The 17,367-nt window shown below is 62.3% G+C and overlaps 1 protein-coding gene across 1 annotated transcript in view; it reads right to left on the reverse strand.

Annotated features, from left to right (window-relative positions):
* Positions 1–17,367, reverse strand: part of LOC139240232 (ammonium transporter Rh type B-like) — a 38,090-nt gene that overhangs the window by 12,398 nt on the left and 8,325 nt on the right. Inside the window, 7 exon segments of the mRNA XM_070868713.1 lie at positions 74–207; positions 2,368–2,505; positions 3,915–4,081; positions 9,849–9,996; positions 14,501–14,651; positions 16,482–16,513; positions 16,515–16,672. Of these exon segments, the coding sequence (XP_070724814.1) occupies positions 74–207; positions 2,368–2,505; positions 3,915–4,081; positions 9,849–9,996; positions 14,501–14,651; positions 16,482–16,513; positions 16,515–16,652 (908 nt within the window). The 5' untranslated portion in view covers positions 16,653–16,672.

A 17,367-nucleotide genomic window follows, 5' to 3' on the forward strand; every position in this document is an offset into this window, starting at 1 on the left:
CCTTGATCCCCCTCGCCCACACCCGCTCCGCCTGTGCCCCGAGAAGGAACTGAGGCCACGTGCCACCACTCACCCATCGCCGTAGATGTCCTTCGTCGCCATGGATGCCAAGATGGCCCCTACCAGGCCTCCCAGGATGCCAGGCATGCCGTGCAGGTTGTGGACCCCGCATGTGTCCTGTATCTTCAGCTTGGAGTCCAGGATGGGCTTTGGGGAGGGAAAGGCCGAGAGTGAGTGTGGCCTGAGCTGCACATCGTGCGGTTCTGTAACTGCTCAGGGTCAAGGGCAGCGTGGGGAGGGGGCCGAGGGTCTCATGCCAAGATCTGGCCCCCGCCCGGTGCAACTATCCCCTCCGGACCCCGGGGGCAACCCATCGGGGCAATCCGGGATTACTCAGCGTTCCACGGGTCCGGCTCCGGCCCGGGGGGGGGGAAGGGGGAGGGGTATCATACAACTCAACAACAGCTAATTGCCTTTATATATCGCCTTTAATGCCCCACCGCGCTTCACAGGAGCCTCAATCAGACACACTCTGACCCCGAGGTCACATCGGGAGATACTAGGGGCAGGTGACCCCGACCTGGGTCAGAGAGGCAGGGTTTAAGGAGGAGAGCGAGGCGGAGAGGTTCAGGGAGGGAGTTCCAGAGCATTAGACACAATCAGAGGCACTGGAAGGGGTCGAGAGAGGCGAGGGTGGGGGAGGAGGCTGAGGGTGGGTGTGGGGGAGGGGGAGGGGGGGTGGGGCTGAAGGTGGGAATGAGGGTGGGAGCGAGGTGCGAGGGTTGGGGGCGAGGTGCGAGGGTTGGGGGCGAGGTGCGAGGGTTGGGGGCGAGTGTGGGAGTGAGGGGTGAGGGCGAGTGGAGAGTGTGGGGGGGGTGTGTGGGGGGGGGGTGAGTGTGCGGGGTGGTGGGGGTGAGGTGCGAGGGTTGGGGGTGAGGCTGGGAGTGAGGGGTGAGGGCGAGAGGAGAGTGTGGGGGGGGGTGAGTGTGCGAGGGTTGGGGGTGAGGGTGGGAGTGAGGGGTGAGGGCAAGTGGATAGTGTGGGGGGGTGTTGAGTGTGGGGGGGGGTGAGTGTGCGTGGTGGGGGGGGGTGAGGTGCGAGGGTTGGGGGTGAGGGTGGGAGTGAGGGGTGAGGGCAAGTGGAGAGTGTGGGGGGGGGGGTGAGTGTGCGGGGTGGTGGGGGTGAGGTGCGAGGGTTGGGGGTGAGGGTGGGAGTGAGGGGTGAGGGCGAGTGGAGAGTGTGGGGGGGGGGGGTGAGTGTGCCGGGTGGTGGGGGTGAGGTGCGAGGGTTGGGGGTGAGGCTGGGAGTGAGGGGTGAGGGCGAGGGGAGAGTGTGGGGGGGGGTGAGTGTGCGAGGGTTGGGGGTGAGGGTGGGAGTGAGGGGTGAGGGCGAGTGGAGAGTGTGGGGGGGTGAGTGTGGGGGGGGGTGAGTATGCGGGGTGGTGGGAGTGAGGTGCGAGGGTCGGGGGTGAGGGTGGGAGTGAGGGGTGAGGGCGAGGGGAGAGTGTGGGGGGGGGGTGAGTGTGGGGGGGGGTGAGTGTGCGGGGTGGTGGGGGTGAGGTGCGAGGGTCGGGGGTGAGGGTGGGAGTGAGGGGTGAGGGCGAGGGGAGAGTGTGGGGGGGGGTGAGTGTGCGGGGTGGTGGGGGTGAGGTGCGAGGGTCGGGGGTGAGGGTGCGAGTGAGGGGTGAGGGCGAGGGGAGAGTGTGGGGGGGGTGAGTGTGCGAGGGTTGGGGGTGAGGGTGGGAGTGAGGGGTGAGGGCGAGGGGAGAGTGTGGGGGGGGGGGTGAGTGTGCGGGGTGGTGGGGGTGAGGTGCGAGGGTCGGGGGTGAGGGTGGGAGTGAGGGGTGAGGGCGAGGGGAGAGTGTGGGGGGGGTGAGTGTGCGAGGGTTGGGGGTGAGGGTGGGAGTGAGGGGTGAGGGCGAGTGGAGAGTGTGGGGGGGGGTGAGTGTGCGGGGTGGTGGGGGTGAGGTGCGAGGGTCGGGGGTGAGGGTGGGAGTGAGGGGTGAGGGCGAGGGGAGAGTGTGGGGGGGGGTGAGTGTGCGGGGTGGTGGGGGTGAGGTGCGAGGGTCGGGGGTGAGGGTGGGAGTGAGGGGTGAGGGCGAGGGGAGAGTGTGGGGGGGGGTGAGTGTGCGGGGTGGTGGGAGTGAGGGGTGAGGGCGAGGGGAGAGTGTGGGGGGGGGTGAGTGTGCGGGGTGGGGGATGAGGGCGGGGGGTGGGAGTGAGGTTGAGGGGCGAGTGCTTTGAGGGGCCGAATGGCGGGGCGAGCTCCAGCCCCCGATTGTGAGGTTGTTGTGGGAGCTGGCCAGCGAGGGTCGGGTCCCGGCCTAGCTGGGTGACGGAGGGGGAAGCCGAGGGGGCCGAGACTCACGGACAAATACTTGAAGCCCAGCGTGGAGATGACGCCAGCGACAAGTCCCACAATCATGGAGCCATACGGGGTGATCACCATCTCTCCGGCCGTGCCGAGGGCCACACCGCCCGCCAACGCGGCGTTCTGGATGTGCACCTGCCGGGGGAAACAAGACAAACGGCGGTCAGAAAACAAAACACGGCCGGCCTCCTCTCTGCCGGAAACACCCCTTCCTGCCGCCAAGCTCGCGTGTCAACCGGGCCTTCTCCTCCTCCCTCACCGTGAGAAATTCTAGCGTGACAATGGAAGAAACCTATGTAAACAGGTCACGCTGTAATAGTACCATCCCACCAGCAGTGGCGCTGTGGCGCCCCCAGTGTTTGCGTCTCCTGGGCCTGTGATTCAGGACAAGTCCGGCCCATCAACCTCCGCTCCACCACAGTGCCCCGATCAATACTGTAAGGCGGTAAAAAGTTGTATGTAAAACGCGTTTATAAATGATATAAAATGGCTGCATAACATCAAATGAAAACTTTAGATCGTCAAGATTTTGAGGCAACAGGTTTGTGTGTTTATCTCTTAAAGAATGCAGAACAGGCTGCAAAGGCCAGAGCAAGGTCAAATCTGTAAAAACAATACATTCCAAAAGGCTGAGATCGGTGCCACAGGCTATCGAAGATGGAGAGATTGCAGGACGTAAAGCAGGCAATCTGATAAGGATTAACCAATCACTGTCACGCCAATGATTAGCTGTTGGCCAATCGGTGGTCAGAGTCTAGTGTTCACGAGGCCACCGTGCCTCGAAAACTGTGTGTGGAAACTTTGTTGTCTTTGGAAGATTCTGTCCGAGGCTGCTAGGACTGAGGGCTCCCCCTGCATATGCTGGAATAAAGATCGTTGCGAACCTCTCTCTGCAGTCTGTCCTCAATCGGGCGTCGATCCTCTATTTCAGCGGGTCCGCCCGGCCGAGAGGAGAATTTCTCCACACTAAACAGGGCGTTGGAGTAGGCCGGCGCGCCCCGCTCCGTTTGACCCCTGCCCTCTGAACCCTGCTGCAGCGGAAGGCGGTGGCCCCGATCCCGGCTCTCCCGGTCAGCAATGGCGCGCGGGAGGCGGCCTCTTCCCGGCCGAGGGCGGGGCTGGCGGCGGAGGCAAAAAGAGAGAGAGCCGGTGATCGCTGGCTGGTTTTCTCCAGCCTGGAGCTCTGGTGATTGGCAGGGGGAGCAGACTGACCTTTGCACCCAAGGAGCGCAGCCTTGTCCAATGAGAGGAGCAGCCTTGGCCACAACTGGGCGCCATCTGACCAGCTTGGGCTGAGTGGTACGTAAGATTTGGCCACACAAGTGCCAGGCAATGACCATCTCCAACAAGCGAGGGTCTAACCACCGCTCCTTGACATTCAATGCCATTCCCATCGCTGAATCTCCCGCCATCATCAACCTGTGGGTCACCATTGACGAGACACTTAACCGGCAATACTGTGGCCCACATCCCAGGAACGAATACACTCGCGATGTGCACGGACAGGCATAGCCGCGAGGCAGACCAGTGTGAAGGACCCTTACCATGTCCAACTTGCCCTCCTCGTTGACCATGCTGGAGGTTGCAAATGTAGCGAGGGTACAGGCGGCCAGAGAGTAGTACGTGTTGAGGGCAGTCCGATGCTGAGCACTGCCCAGGCTGGTCACAGCCGAGTTAAAGCTGGGCCAGAACATCCAGAGATAGATGGTTCCTGCGGACAACAGGCAGGGTCAGAGGCAGATACAGGGCCGCACTCTCGAGGGTCAGAGGCAGATACAGGGCCGCACTCTCGAGGGTCAGTCAGTCACACAGTGAGGGGCCGCACTATCGAGGGTCAGTCACACAGTGAGGGGCCGCACTATCGAGGGTCAGTCACACAGTGAGGGGCCGCACTATCGAGGGTCAGTCAGTCACACAGTGAGGGGGCCGCACTATCGAGGGTCAGTCACACAGTGAGGGGCCGCACTATCGAGGGTCAGTCAGTCACACAGTGAGGGGCCGCACTATCGAGGGGTCAGTCGCACAGTGAGGGGCCGCACTATCGAGGGTCAGTCACACAGTGAGGGGCCGCACTATCGAGGGTCAGTCACACAGTGAGGGGCCGCACTATCGAGGGTCAGTCAGTCACACAGTGAGGGGCCGCACTATCGAGGGTCAGTCACACAGTGAGGGGCCGCACTATCGAGGGTCAGTCACACAGTGAGGGGCCGCACTATCGAGGGTCAGTCAGTCACACAGTGAGGGGCCGCACTATCGAGGGGTCAGTCGCACAGTGAGGGGCCGCACTATCGAGGGTCAGTCAGTCACACAGTGAGGGGCCGCACTATCGAGGGTCAGTCACACAGTGAGGGGCCGCACTATCGAGGGTCAGTCAGTCACACAGTGAGGGGGCCGCACTATCGAGGGTCAGTCACACAGTGAGGGGCCGCACTATCGAGGGTCAGTCACACAGTGAGGGGCCGCACTATCGAGGGTCAGTCACACAGTGAGGGGCCGCACTATCGAGGGTCAGTCAGTCACACAGTGAGGGGCCGCACTATCGAGGGTCAGTCACACAGTGAGGGGCCGCACTATCGAGGGTCAGTCACACAGTGAGGGGGCCGCAATATCGAGGGGTCAGTCACACAGTGAGGGGCCGCACTATCGAGGGTCAGTCACACAGTGAGGGGCCGCACTATCGAGGGTCAGTCACACAGTGAGGGGCCGCACTATCGAGGGTCAGTCAGTCACACAGTGAGGGGCCGCACTGAGGGTCAGTCACACAGTGAGGGGCCGCACTATCGAGGGTCAGTCACACAGTGAGGGGCCGCACTATCGAGGGTCAGTCACACAGTGAGGGGCCGCACTATCGAGGGTCAGTCACACAGTGAGGGGCCGCACTATCGAGGATCACACACAGTGAGGGGCCGCACTATCGAGGGTCAGTCACACAGTGAGGGGCCGCACTATCGAGGGTCAGTCACACAGTGAGGGGCCGCACTATCGAGGGGTCAGTCACACAGTGAGGGGCCGCACTATCGAGGGTCAGTCACTCAGTGAGGGGCCGCACTATCGAGGGTCAGTCACTCAGTGAGGGGGCCGCACTATCGAGGGTCAGTCAGTCACACAGTGAGGGGCCGCACTATCGAGGGTCAGTCAGTCACACAGTGAGGGGCCGCACTATCGAGGGTCAGTCACACAGTGAGGGGCCGCACTATCGAGGGTCAGTCGCACAGTGAGGGGCCGCACTACCGAGGGTCAGTCGCACAGTGAGGGGCCGCACTACCGAGGGTCAGTCACACAGTGAGGGGCCGCACTATCGAGGGTCAGTCACACAGTGAGGGGCCGCACTATCGAGGGTCAGTCAGTCACACAGTGAGGGGCCGCACTGAGGGTCAGTCACACATTGAGGGGCCGCACTATCGAGGGTCAGTCACACAGTGAGGGGCCGCACTATCGAGGGTCAGTCACTCAGTGAGGGGGCCGCACTATCGAGGGTCAGTCAGTCACACAGTGAGGGGCCGCACTATCGAGGGTCAGTCAGTCACACAGTGAGGGGCCGCACTATCGAGGGTCAGTCACACAGTGAGGGGCCGCACTATCGAGGGTCAGTCACACAGTGAGGGGCCGCACTATCGAGGGTCAGTCAGTCACACAGTGAGGGGCCGCACTATCGAGGGTCAGTCAGTCACACAGTGAGGGGCCGCACTGAGGGTCAGTCACACAGTGAGGGGCCGCACTATCGAGGGTCAGTCAGTCACACAGTGAGGGGCCGCACTATCGAGGGTCAGTCAGTCACACAGTGAGGGGCCGCACTATCGAGGGTCAGACACACAGTGAGGGGCCGCACTATCGAGGGTCAGTCACACAGTGAGGGGCCGCACTATCGAGGGTCAGTCAGTCACACAGTGAGGGGCCGCACTATCGAGGGTCAGTCAGTCACACAGTGAGGGGCCGCACTATCGAGGGTCAGTCAGTCACACAGTGAGGGGCCGCACTATCGAGGGTCAGTCACACAGTGAGGGGCCGCACTATCGAGGGTCAGTCAGTCACACAGTGAGGGGCCGCACTATCGAGGGTCAGTCAGTCACACAGTGAGGGGCCGCACTATCGAGGGTCAGTCACACAGTGAGGGGCCGCACTATCGAGGGTCAGTCGCACAGTGAGGGGCCGCACTACCGAGGGTCAGTCGCACAGTGAGGGGCCGCACTACCGAGGGTCAGTCACACAGTGAGGGGCCGCACTATCGAGGGTCAGTCACACAGTGATGGGCCGCACTATCGAGGGTCAGTCAGTCACACAGTGAGGGGCCGCACTGAGGGTCAGTCACACATTGAGGGGCCGCACTATCGAGGGTCAGTCACACAGTGAGGGGCCGCACTATCGAGGGTCAGTCACACAGTGAGGGGCCGCACTATCGAGGGTCAGTCACACAGTGAGGGGCCGCACTATCGAGGGTCAGTCACACAGTGAGGGGCCGCACTATCGAGGGTCAGTCACACAGTGAGGGGCCGCACTATCGAGGGGTCAGTCACACAGTGAGGGGCCGCACTATCGAGGGTCAGTCACTCAGTGAGGGGCCGCACTATCGAGGGTCAGTCACTCAGTGAGGGGGCCGCACTATCGAGGGTCAGTCAGTCACACAGTGAGGGGCCGCACTATCGAGGGTCAGTCACTCAGTGAGGGGGCCGCACTATCGAGGGTCAGTCACACAGTGAGGGGCCGCACTATCGAGGGTCAGTCAGTCACACAGTGAGGGGCCACACTATCGAGGGTCAGTCAGTCACACAGTGAGGGGCCACACTATCGAGGGTCAGTCACACAGTGAGGGGCCGCACTATCGAGGGTCAGTCACACAGTGAGGGGCCGCACTATCGAGGGTCAGTCAGTCACACAGTGAGGGGCCGCACTATCGAGGGTCAGTCAGTCACACAGTGAGGGGCCGCACTATCGAGGGTCAGTCAGTCACACAGTGAGGGGCCGCACTATCGAGGGTCAGTCACACAGTGAGGGGCCGCACTATCGAGGGTCAGTCACACAGTGAGGGGCCGCACTATCGAGGGTCAGTCAGTCACACAGTGAGGGGCCGCACTATCGAGGGTCAGTCAGTCACACAGTGAGGGGCCGCACTATCGAGGGTCAGTCAGTCACACAGTGAGGGGGCCGCACTATCGAGGGTCAGTCACACAGTGAGGGGCCGCACTATCGAGGGTCAGTCACACAGTGAGGGGCCGCACTATCGAGGGTCAGTCACACAGTGAGGGGCCGCACTGAGAGTCAGTCACACAGTGAGGGCCGCACTATCGAGGGTCAGTCAGTCACACAGTGAGGGGGCCGCACTGAGGGTCAGTCACACAGTGAGGGGCCGCACTGAGGGTCAGTCACACAGTGAGGGCCGCACTATCGAGGGTCAGTCAGTCACTCAGTGAGGGGCCGCACTATCGAGGGTCAGTCACACAGTGAGGGGCCGCACTATCGAGGGTCAGTCACACAGTGAGGGGCCGCACTATCGAGGGTCAGTCACACAGTGAGGGGCCGCACTATCGAGGGTCAGTCAGTCACACAGTGAGGGGCCGCACTATCGAGGGTCAGTCACACAGTGAGGGGCCGCACTGAGGGTCAGTCACACAGTGAGGGGCCGCACTATCGAGGGTCAGTCACACAGTGAGAGGCCGCACTATCGAGGGTCAGTCAGTCACACAGTGAGGGGCCGCACTATCGAGGGTCAGTCACACAGTGAGGGGCCGCACTATCGAGGGTCAGTCACACAGTGAGGGGCCTCACTATCAAGGGTCAGTCAGTCACTCAGTGAGGGGCCGCACTATCGAGGGTCAGTCACACAGTGAGGGGCCGCACTATCGAGGGTCAGTCAGTCACACAGTGAGGGGCCGCACTGAGGGTCAGTCACACAGTGAGGAGCCGCACTATCGAGGGTCAGTCACACAGTGAGGGGCCGCACTATCGAGGGTCAGTCACACAGTGAGGGGCCGCACTATCGAGGGTCAGTCACACAGTGAGGGGCCACACTATCGAGGGTCAGTCACACAGTGAGGGGCCGCACTATCGAGGGTCAGTCAGTCACACAGTGAGGGGCCGCACTATCGAGGGTCAGTCAGTCACACAGTGAGGGGCCGCACTATCGAGGGTCAGTCAGTCACACAGTGAGGGGCCGCACTATCGAGGGTCAGTCACACAGTGAGGGGCCACACTATCGAGGGTCAGTCACACAGCGAGGGGCCGCACTATCGAGGGTCAGTCACACAGTGAGGGGCCGCACTATCGAGGGTCAGTCAGTCACACAGTGAGGGGCCGCACTATCGAGGGTCAGTCAGTCACACAGTGAGAGGCCGCACTATCGAGGGTCAGTCACACAGTGAGGGGCCGCACTATCGAGGGTCAGTCACACAATGAGGGGCCGCACTATCGAGGGTCAGTCAGTCACACAGTGAGGGGCCGCACTATCGAGGGTCAGTCACACAGTGAGGGGCCGCACTATCGAGGGTCAGTCGCACAGTGAGGGGCCGCACTACCGAGGGTCAGTCGCACAGTGAGGGGCCGCATCGAGGGTCAGTCACACAGTGAGGGGCCGCACTATCGAGGGTCAGTCACACAGTGAGGGGTCGCACTATCGAGGGTCAGTCACACAGTGATGGGGACGCACTATCGAGGGTCAGTCACACAGTGAGGGGCCGCACTATCGAGGGTCAGTCACCCAGTGATGGGGACGCACTATCGAGGGTCAGTCACCCAATGATGGGGACGCACTATCGAGGGTCAGTCACCCAGTGATGGGGACGCACTATCGAGGGTCAGTCACCCAGTGATGGGGACGCACTATCGAGGGTCAGTCACACAGTGAGGGGCCGCACTATCGAGGGTCAGTCACCCAGTGATGGGGACGCACTATAGAGGGTCAGTCACACAGTGAGGGGCCGCACTATCGAGGGTCAGTCACACAGTGAGGGGCCGCACTATCGAGGGTCAGTCACACAGTGAGGGGCCGCACTATCGAGGGTCAGTCACACAGTGAGGGGCCGCACTATCGAGGGTCAGTCAGTCGCACAGTGAGAGGCCGCACTATCGAGGGTCAGTCAGTCACACAGTGAGGGGCCGCACTATCGAGGGTCAGTCAGTCGCACAGTGAGGGGCCGCACTATCGAGGGTCAGTCAGTCACACAGTGAGGGGCCGCACTATCGAGGGTCAGTCACACAGTGAGGGGCCGCACTATCGAGGGTCAGTCACACAGTGAGGGGCCGCACTATCGAGGGTCAGTCACACAGTGAGGGGCCGCACTATCGAGGGTCAGTCAGTCACACAGTGAGGGGCCGCACTATCGAGGGTCAGTCACACAGTGAGGGGCCGCACTATCGAGGGTCAGTCACACAGTGAGGGGCCGCACTATCGAGGGTCAGTCAGTCACACAGTGAGGGGCCGCACTATCGAGGGTCAGTCAGTCACACAGTGAGGGGCCGCACTATCGAGGGTCAGTCGCACTCACCGATCATGGCGAAGAGGTCAGAGTGGTAGACGGCCCCTTCGCGGTGACGGCTCTTGTCCAGCTGTGGCCGGTACAGGACCCGGGCGATGGTCAGGCCAAAGTAAGCCCCGAAGGTATGGATGGTCATCGATCCACCAGCGTCCCTGATCTGGGGTCAAGCACAGAGACAAATCACTCGGGACAGAAGTACACGACGGAAACACAGATATATCTCCAGCGCATTTCACCCACAGCCCACGGAGACTGTCTTTGAATTATAGTCACTGTTGGAAACACGGCAGCTCAATTTACGCACAGCAAGATCCCACACACAGCGATGTGATAATGACCCGGATCATGTGTTTTAGTGATGTTGGTCGAGGGATAAATATTGGCCCCAGGACACCGGGGAGAACTCCCCCTGCTCTTCTTCCAATAGTGGCCCCGGGATCTTTTACATCCGCCCGAGAGGGCAGACGGGGCCTCGGTTTAACGTCTCATCCGACAGACGGCCCCTCCGACAGTGCGGCGCTCCCTCAGCACCGCCCCTCCGACAGTGCGGCGCTCCCTCAGTACCGCCCCTCCGACAGTGCGGCGCTCCCTCAGTACTGCCCCTCCGACAGTGTGGCCCTCCCTCAGTACTGCCCCTCCGACAGTGCGGCGCTCCCTCAGTACCGCCCCTCCGACAGTGCGGCACTCCCTCAGTACTGCCCCTCCGACAGTGTGGCCCTCCCTCAGTACTGCCCCTCCGACAGTGCGGCGCTCCCTCAGTACTGCCCCTCCAACAGTGCGGCGCTCCCTCAGTACCGCCCCTCCGACAGTGCGGCGCTCCCTCAGTACCGCCCCTCCGACAGTGCGGCGCTCCCTCAGTACCGCCCCTCCAACAGTGCGGCGCTCCCTCAGTACTACCCCTCCGACAGTGCGGCACTCCCTCAGTACTGCCCCTCCGACAGTGCGGCGCTCCCTCAGTACTGCCCCTCCGACAGTGCGGCACTCCCTCAGTACTGCCCCTCCGACAGTGCGGTGCTCCCTCAGTACTGCCCCTCCGACAGTGCGGCGCTCCCTCAGTACCACCCCTCCGACAGTGCGGCGCTCCCTCAGTACTGCCCCTCCGACAGTGCGGCGCTCCCTCAGTACTACCCCTCCAACAGTGCGGCACTCCCTCAGTACTGCCCCTCCGACAGTGCGGCGCTCCCTCAGTACTGCCCCTCCGACAGTGCGGCACTCCCTCAGTACTGCCCCTCCGACAGTGCGGTGCTCCCTCAGTACTGCACTGGGAGTGTTGGGCCTGGATTCTGCGCTGGGGACTGTGGGGTGGGACTCGAACCCACGACCTTAGACCACTGGGCCGCCCGTCTCTCTGCCCCCGATATTGGCCTCAATCAGTTTGAGTCACGGGTCTGACACGGGTGGGTAATTCTGGCCGCTTGCCCCCGCACTGTCTGTCACTGCTGCTCAGTGTCCGCGCCAGTACCTGGCCCCTAAATGGCCCCACTGCAACCCGTCGGCTATTCGACTGCACGGGGCATCACACCAAATTCCAATTCTGTGCTCATTGGAAATTCACACGACGGCTGTATAAAATGCTGAGGGGCCTGGATAGAGTGGATAGGACGGACCGGTTTCCCTTGACAGAGGGGTCAACAAACAGGGGGCAGAGATTGAAAGTAATTGTGGGGAGGTTTAGAGGGGATTTGAGGGGAAATGTCTTCACCCAGAGGGTGGTGGGGGTCTGGAACTCACTGCCTGAAAGGGAGGTAGAGGCAGAAACCCTCACCACATTTGGATGTGCAGCTCGAAGTGCCGTAACCCACAGGGCTACGGACCGAGAGCTGAAAGTGGGATTAGGCCGGGTGGCTCTTGGTCGGCCGGCCCGGACACGATGGGCCGAATGGCCTCCTTCCGTGCTGTAAATCTCAAATCTACCACAAAGCTCATGGTCTACAGGGCTGTAGTGATACCCGCCCTCCTGTATGGCTCAGAGACATGGACCATGTACAGTAGACACCTCAAGTCGCTGGAGAAATACCACCCAACGATGTCTCCGCAAGATCCTACAAATCCCCCGGGAGGACAGACGCACCAACGTTAGCGTCCTCGACCAGGCCCAACATCCCCAGCATCGAAGCACTGACCACACTCGACCAGCTCCGCTGGGCAGGGCCACATTGTCCGCATGTCCCCCAGACACGAGACTCCCAAAGCAAGCGCTCTACTCGGAACTCCTTCACGGGCAAACGGGCCAAAGGTGGGCAGAGGAAACGTTACAAGAGACCACCCTCAAAGCCTCCCTGATAAAGTGCAACATCCCCACCGACACCTGGGAGTCCCTGGCCAAAGACCAGTCCGCCCTAAGTGGAGGAAGTGCATCCGGGAGGGCGCTGAGCACCTCGAGTCTCGTCGCCGAGAGCGTGCAGAAACCAAGCGCAGGCAGCGGAAGGAGCGTGCGGCAAACCAGTCCCACCCTCCCCTTCCCTCAACCACTGTCTGTCCCACCTGTGACAGGGGACTGTGGCTCTGTCTCTCGCTCTCGATGTCTCTCACCCCCTCTCTGTCTCTGTCTCTCACCCTCTCTCTGTCTCTGTCTCTCACCCCCTCTCTGTCTCTGTCTCTCTCATCCCCTCTCTGTCTCTGTCTCTCTCACCCCCTCTCTGTCTCTCTCACCCTCTCTCTGTCTCTGTCTCTCACCCTCTCTCTGTCTGTCTCTGTCTCTCACCCCCTCTCTGTCTCTGTCTCTCACCCTCTCTCTGTCTCTGTCTCTCACCCTCTCTCTGTCTCTGTCTCTGTCTCTCACTCCCTCTCTGTCTCTGTCTCTCACCCTCTCTCTGTCTCTGTCTCTCTCACCCTCTCTCTGTCTCTGTCTCTCTCACCCTCTCTCTGTCTCTGACCCTCTCTCTGTCTCTGTCTCTCACCCCCTCTCTGTCTCTGTCTCTCTCACCCCCTCTCTGTCTCTGTCTCTCTCACCCCCTCTCTGTCTCTGTCTCTCTCACCCCCCTCTGTCTCTCTCACCCCCTCTCTGTCTCTCTCACCCCCTCTCTGTCTCTGTCTCTCTCACCCCCTCTCTATCTCTCTCACCCCCTCTCTGCCTCTGTCTCTCACCCCCTCTCTGTCTCTGTCTCTCTCACCCCCTCTCTGTCTCTGTCTCTGTCTCTGTCTCTTTCACCCCCTCTCTGTCTCTCTCACCCCCTCTCTGCCTCTGTCTCTGTCTCTCTCACCCCCTCTCTGTCTCTGTCTCTCTCACCCGCTCTGTGACAGGGGACTGTGGTTCTCGTATTGGACTGTTCAGCCACCTAAGAACTCAGTTTAAGAGTGGAAGCAAGTCTCCCTCGATTCCGAGGATGATGATGACATTTCTATGAATCTAGCTGAGGGTTTTACGCTTGGTGGGTGGGTGAGAGAGAGTGTTTGATCGGAGAGCCTGATACTGAGGGTAGTTTGGAGTTCCACAATTGCAGTGCTTTTCTACCTGACTGAAGCACTCGATATGATCAAAGGCAGGTCGCTTGTTGCCAGAGAGGACTGGGGTCATGGCGGTGGGGGCGGCGGGGGGGGAGATTTGTTTTGGCACTGATGCGCTGTGTACTTTGGAGAACACTGTCTCTGTGTTCCTCGCTCAAGCACACAGCTCTCTAAACACTGTCCGTCTGTCACGCAATCGGTCGCAGTGTCGAAATCGACCCACAGCTCCGTTCCCACCTCCCTCGGCCACTTCCTGCTCTAACTCGCTAACTCCTCTCCCACATTACCACAGTGACCACTGGCCGTACAGCGCTGTGACCCATTTACTGTTAAAAGTTTAATTTGTTAATCTGTCGGTTTTAGTGTCCCCTTTGATCAAGGAATACTTGATTATTGTTTCGACAACAAAACAGTCGCAAAGCGCTTTAGGGCGTCCGGCGGTGGGTGTAAGGCGCTATACAAATGCAAGTGTTTCCCCGAGGCTCAACTCCTCCCTCCTTCAAAACAAAGCCCCCCCAAAAATTGCCGACCCCTCCAATTCGTTCTCTCAACCCCTTCGCTCCCCTCTCACGTCGCCATCCTGCCCCAACTCGCGCCGCCCCCCCCCTCTGCCCTCTCCCCTCCCTCCATCACCCACCCCCCAGACTTCCTCAGTGCACCTGCTCACCAAAGACAGGATCGAGGTGAGCCGCGATGCCTCGTGCAGTCGAATAGTCCGTCCTGTTTTTTTTATCCCGCCTGGCCTCACGCCGTGGGGGCTGGGTGGGGGGGGGGGAAGGAAGAGAACATGGACAGCCCCTACCACGGGGTGGGGGGGGGAGGGGGTTAAAATGCTCAGAGGCAGCTCCCCGGGGCGAAAGGAAATTGAAATCTTTAGCGTCAATGTACCTCGTCGGCCAGACACAAACCAGGGGATTGGGGGGGGGGGGGGGTAAAGGGTTGGGAGTGGGCAGGGAGACCCCCTGGCCTAGCCGGGCCACCCTGGGGCTGTAGCGGGTCGGCCCGCGCTGCTTCACTGCCCGGGCTATTCGACTATGTGAGCCGTCGACTTTTGACTTTTTTTTTGGGGGTGTTTGTTGGGGGAAAACACGCGCTCCCCGCACCCATCCCCCCCACTAACCCCTCACCCCACCCCCCCTTGCCCCCGTCACCCTCCCCCCACCGACACACACACTCACAGCGCCGCCCCCTCCGCCAATAACGCACACACTGACCTGCAGGAGCGAGAGGAGGATGAACTCGTTGATGGGGAAGAGTGCGGCCTCGAAGACGGTCATCACCAGGAGCTGTGCGGGGCTGCACTTGCCCAGCAGGGCCCCGAAGGAGATGAGGACAGACCCAGTGCAGAAGTCAGCGTTGATCATGCTGCAAAAACCAGGCGGGCCGTGAGCGGGGGTCCGGCTCCCAGCGGCAGAGCACCGAGCAAGCAATCACCCCGGGGTAAATACATCGCCCCCGCTCTCATTCACAGATAACCCGCTCACCCTCACCCCCTAAACACTCCCCTCCCACCCCGCCCCTAAACACCCCCCACTCTGTCCCCATCGCACCCCCAAAACCCCTTCCCCTCCCACCCCACCCCTAAACACCCCCCACTCTGTCCCCATCGCACCCCCAAAACCCCTTCCCCTCCCACCCCACCCCTAAACACCCCCCACTCTGTCCCCATCGCACCCCCAAAACCCCCTCCCCTCCCACCCCGCCCCTAAGCGCCCCCCCCCACTCTGTCCCCATCGCACCCCCAAACCACTGCCCCTCCAAACCCCCTCCCCTCAACCCACCCTACCCCCAAATACCTCTCAAACCCCCCTCCCTATCCCCCAAACACTCCCCTGCCACCCCGCCCCTAAACGCCCGCCCACTCTGTCCTCATCGCACCCCCAAACCCGCTCCCCTCCCACCCCGCCCCTAAACGCCCCCCCACTCTGTCCTCATCGCACCCCCAAACCCCCTCCTCACCCCCCAACGCCCCCCCTCCACCCACCCTACCCCCAACACCCCTCAAACCCCCTCCCTACCCCCCCAAACACTCCCCTCCCACCCCGCCCCTAAACACCCCCCACTCTGTCCCCATCGCACCCCCAAACCCCCTCCCCTCCCACCCCGCCCCTAAACGCCCCCCCTCTGTCCTCATTGCACCCCCAAACCCCCTGCCCTCCCACCCCGCCCCTAAGCGCCCCCCCCCACTCTGTCCCCATCGCACCCCCAAACCACTGCCCCTCCAAACCCCCTCCCCTCAACCCACCCTACCCCCAAATACCTCTCAAACCCCCCTCCCTACTCCCCAAACACTCCCCTGCCACCCTGCCCCTAAACGCCCGGCCACTCTGTCCTCATCGCACCCCCAAACCCGCTCCCCTCCCACCCCGCCCCTAAACGCCCCCCCACTCTGTCCTCATCGCACCCCCAAACCACTGTCCCCCCAAACCCCCTCCCCTCACCCTACCCCCAAACACCCCTCAAACCCTCACTACCCCCCAAACACTCCCCTCCCACCCCTCCCCTAAACACCCCCCACACTGCCCCCATCGCGCCCCCTCCCGCCCCTTGCCCCCCACTCCCCAAACCCCATGCTCCGCCTCCCCCGCCCTCACCCCCAGATGCCCCCATGGATCGTGCCGTCCGGCCCCAGAACCCCTCATGCCCCCCCGTGCCCCCGGCCCCCCACCCCTCGTGCCCCCGGCCCCCCACCCCTCGTGCCCCTCGTGCCCCCGGCCCCCCACCCCTCGTGCCCCCGGCCCCTCACCCCCCCGGCCCCCCACCCCTCGTGCCCCTGGCCCCCCACCCCTCGTGCCCCTCGTGCCCCTGGCCCCCCACCCCTCGTGCCCCTCGTGCCCCTGGCCCCCCACCCCCCGTGCCCCCTCACCTCTCGATGCCCCCGTGGATCGTGCCGTCCGGCCCCAGAACCCCTCGTGCCCTCCGTGCCCCCGGCCCCTCACCCCCCGGCCCCCTCATCCCTCGTGCCCCCCGTGCCCCCGGCCCCCCACACCTCATGCCCCTCGTGCCCCCGGCCCCCCATCCCTCGTGCCCCCCGTGCCCCCGGCCCCCTCATCCCTCGTGCCCCCCGTGCTCCCGGCCCCCCACCCCTCATGCCCCTCGTGCCCCCGGCCCCCCATCCCTCGTGCCCCCCGTGCCCCCGGCCCTTCACCCCCCGGCCCCCTCATCCCTCGTGCCCCCGTGCCCCCGGCCCCTCACCTCTCGATGCCGATGTGGATCTTGCCGTCTGGCCCCCAGCCCGTGCAGCCAGCCCTGGACCAACGTGGCCCACTGCAGTGAGAACGCTGCCAGCACAAAGTTGAAGCCCACACTGCTGTAGCCATATCGCTTGAGGAAGGTCATCAGGAACCCGAACCCCACAAAGATCATCACATGGACATCCTGGAAACCTGGGGGGGGGGAGGGGAGGGGAGTGAGTGAGGGAGTGAGTGAGTGAGTGAGGGGGGGAGAGAGTGAGTGAGTGAGTGAGGGGGAGAGAGTGAGTGAGTGGAGTGAGGGGGGAGAGAGTGAGTGAGTGAGTGAGTGAGGGGGAGAGAGTGAGTGAGTGAGTGAGGGGAGAGAGTGAGTGAGTGAGGGGGAGAGAGTGAGTGAGTGAGGGGGAGAGAGTGAGTGAGTGAGGGGGAGAGAGTGAGTGAGTGAGGGGGAGTGAGTGAGTGAGTGAGGGGGAGAGTGAGTGAGTGAGTGAGGGGGAGAGAGTGAGTGAGTGAGTGAGGGGGAGAGGGGAGAGAGTGAGTGAGTGAGTGAGGGGGAGAGAGTGGAGTGAGTGAGGGGGAGAGAGTGAGTGAGTGAGTGAGGGGGAGAGAGTGAGTGAGTGAGGGGGGAGAGAGTGAGTGAGTGAGGGGGAGAGAGTGAGTGAGTGAGGGGGAGAGAGTGAGTGAGTGAGGGGGAGAGAGTGAGTGAGTGAGGGGGAGAGAGTGAGTGGAGTGAGTGAGGGGAGAGAGTGAGTGAGTGAGTGAGGGGGAGAGAGTGAGTGAGTGAGTGAGGGGGAGAGAGTGAGTGAGTGAGTGAGGAGGAGAGAGTGAGTGAGTGAGTGAGGGAGAGAGTAGAGTGAGTGAGAGGGAGAGTGAGTGAGTGAGAGGGAGAA

The sequence above is a fragment of the Pristiophorus japonicus genome, chromosome 30 (assembly GCF_044704955.1).
Source record: "Pristiophorus japonicus isolate sPriJap1 chromosome 30, sPriJap1.hap1, whole genome shotgun sequence".
NCBI lineage: Eukaryota > Metazoa > Chordata > Chondrichthyes > Pristiophoridae > Pristiophorus > Pristiophorus japonicus.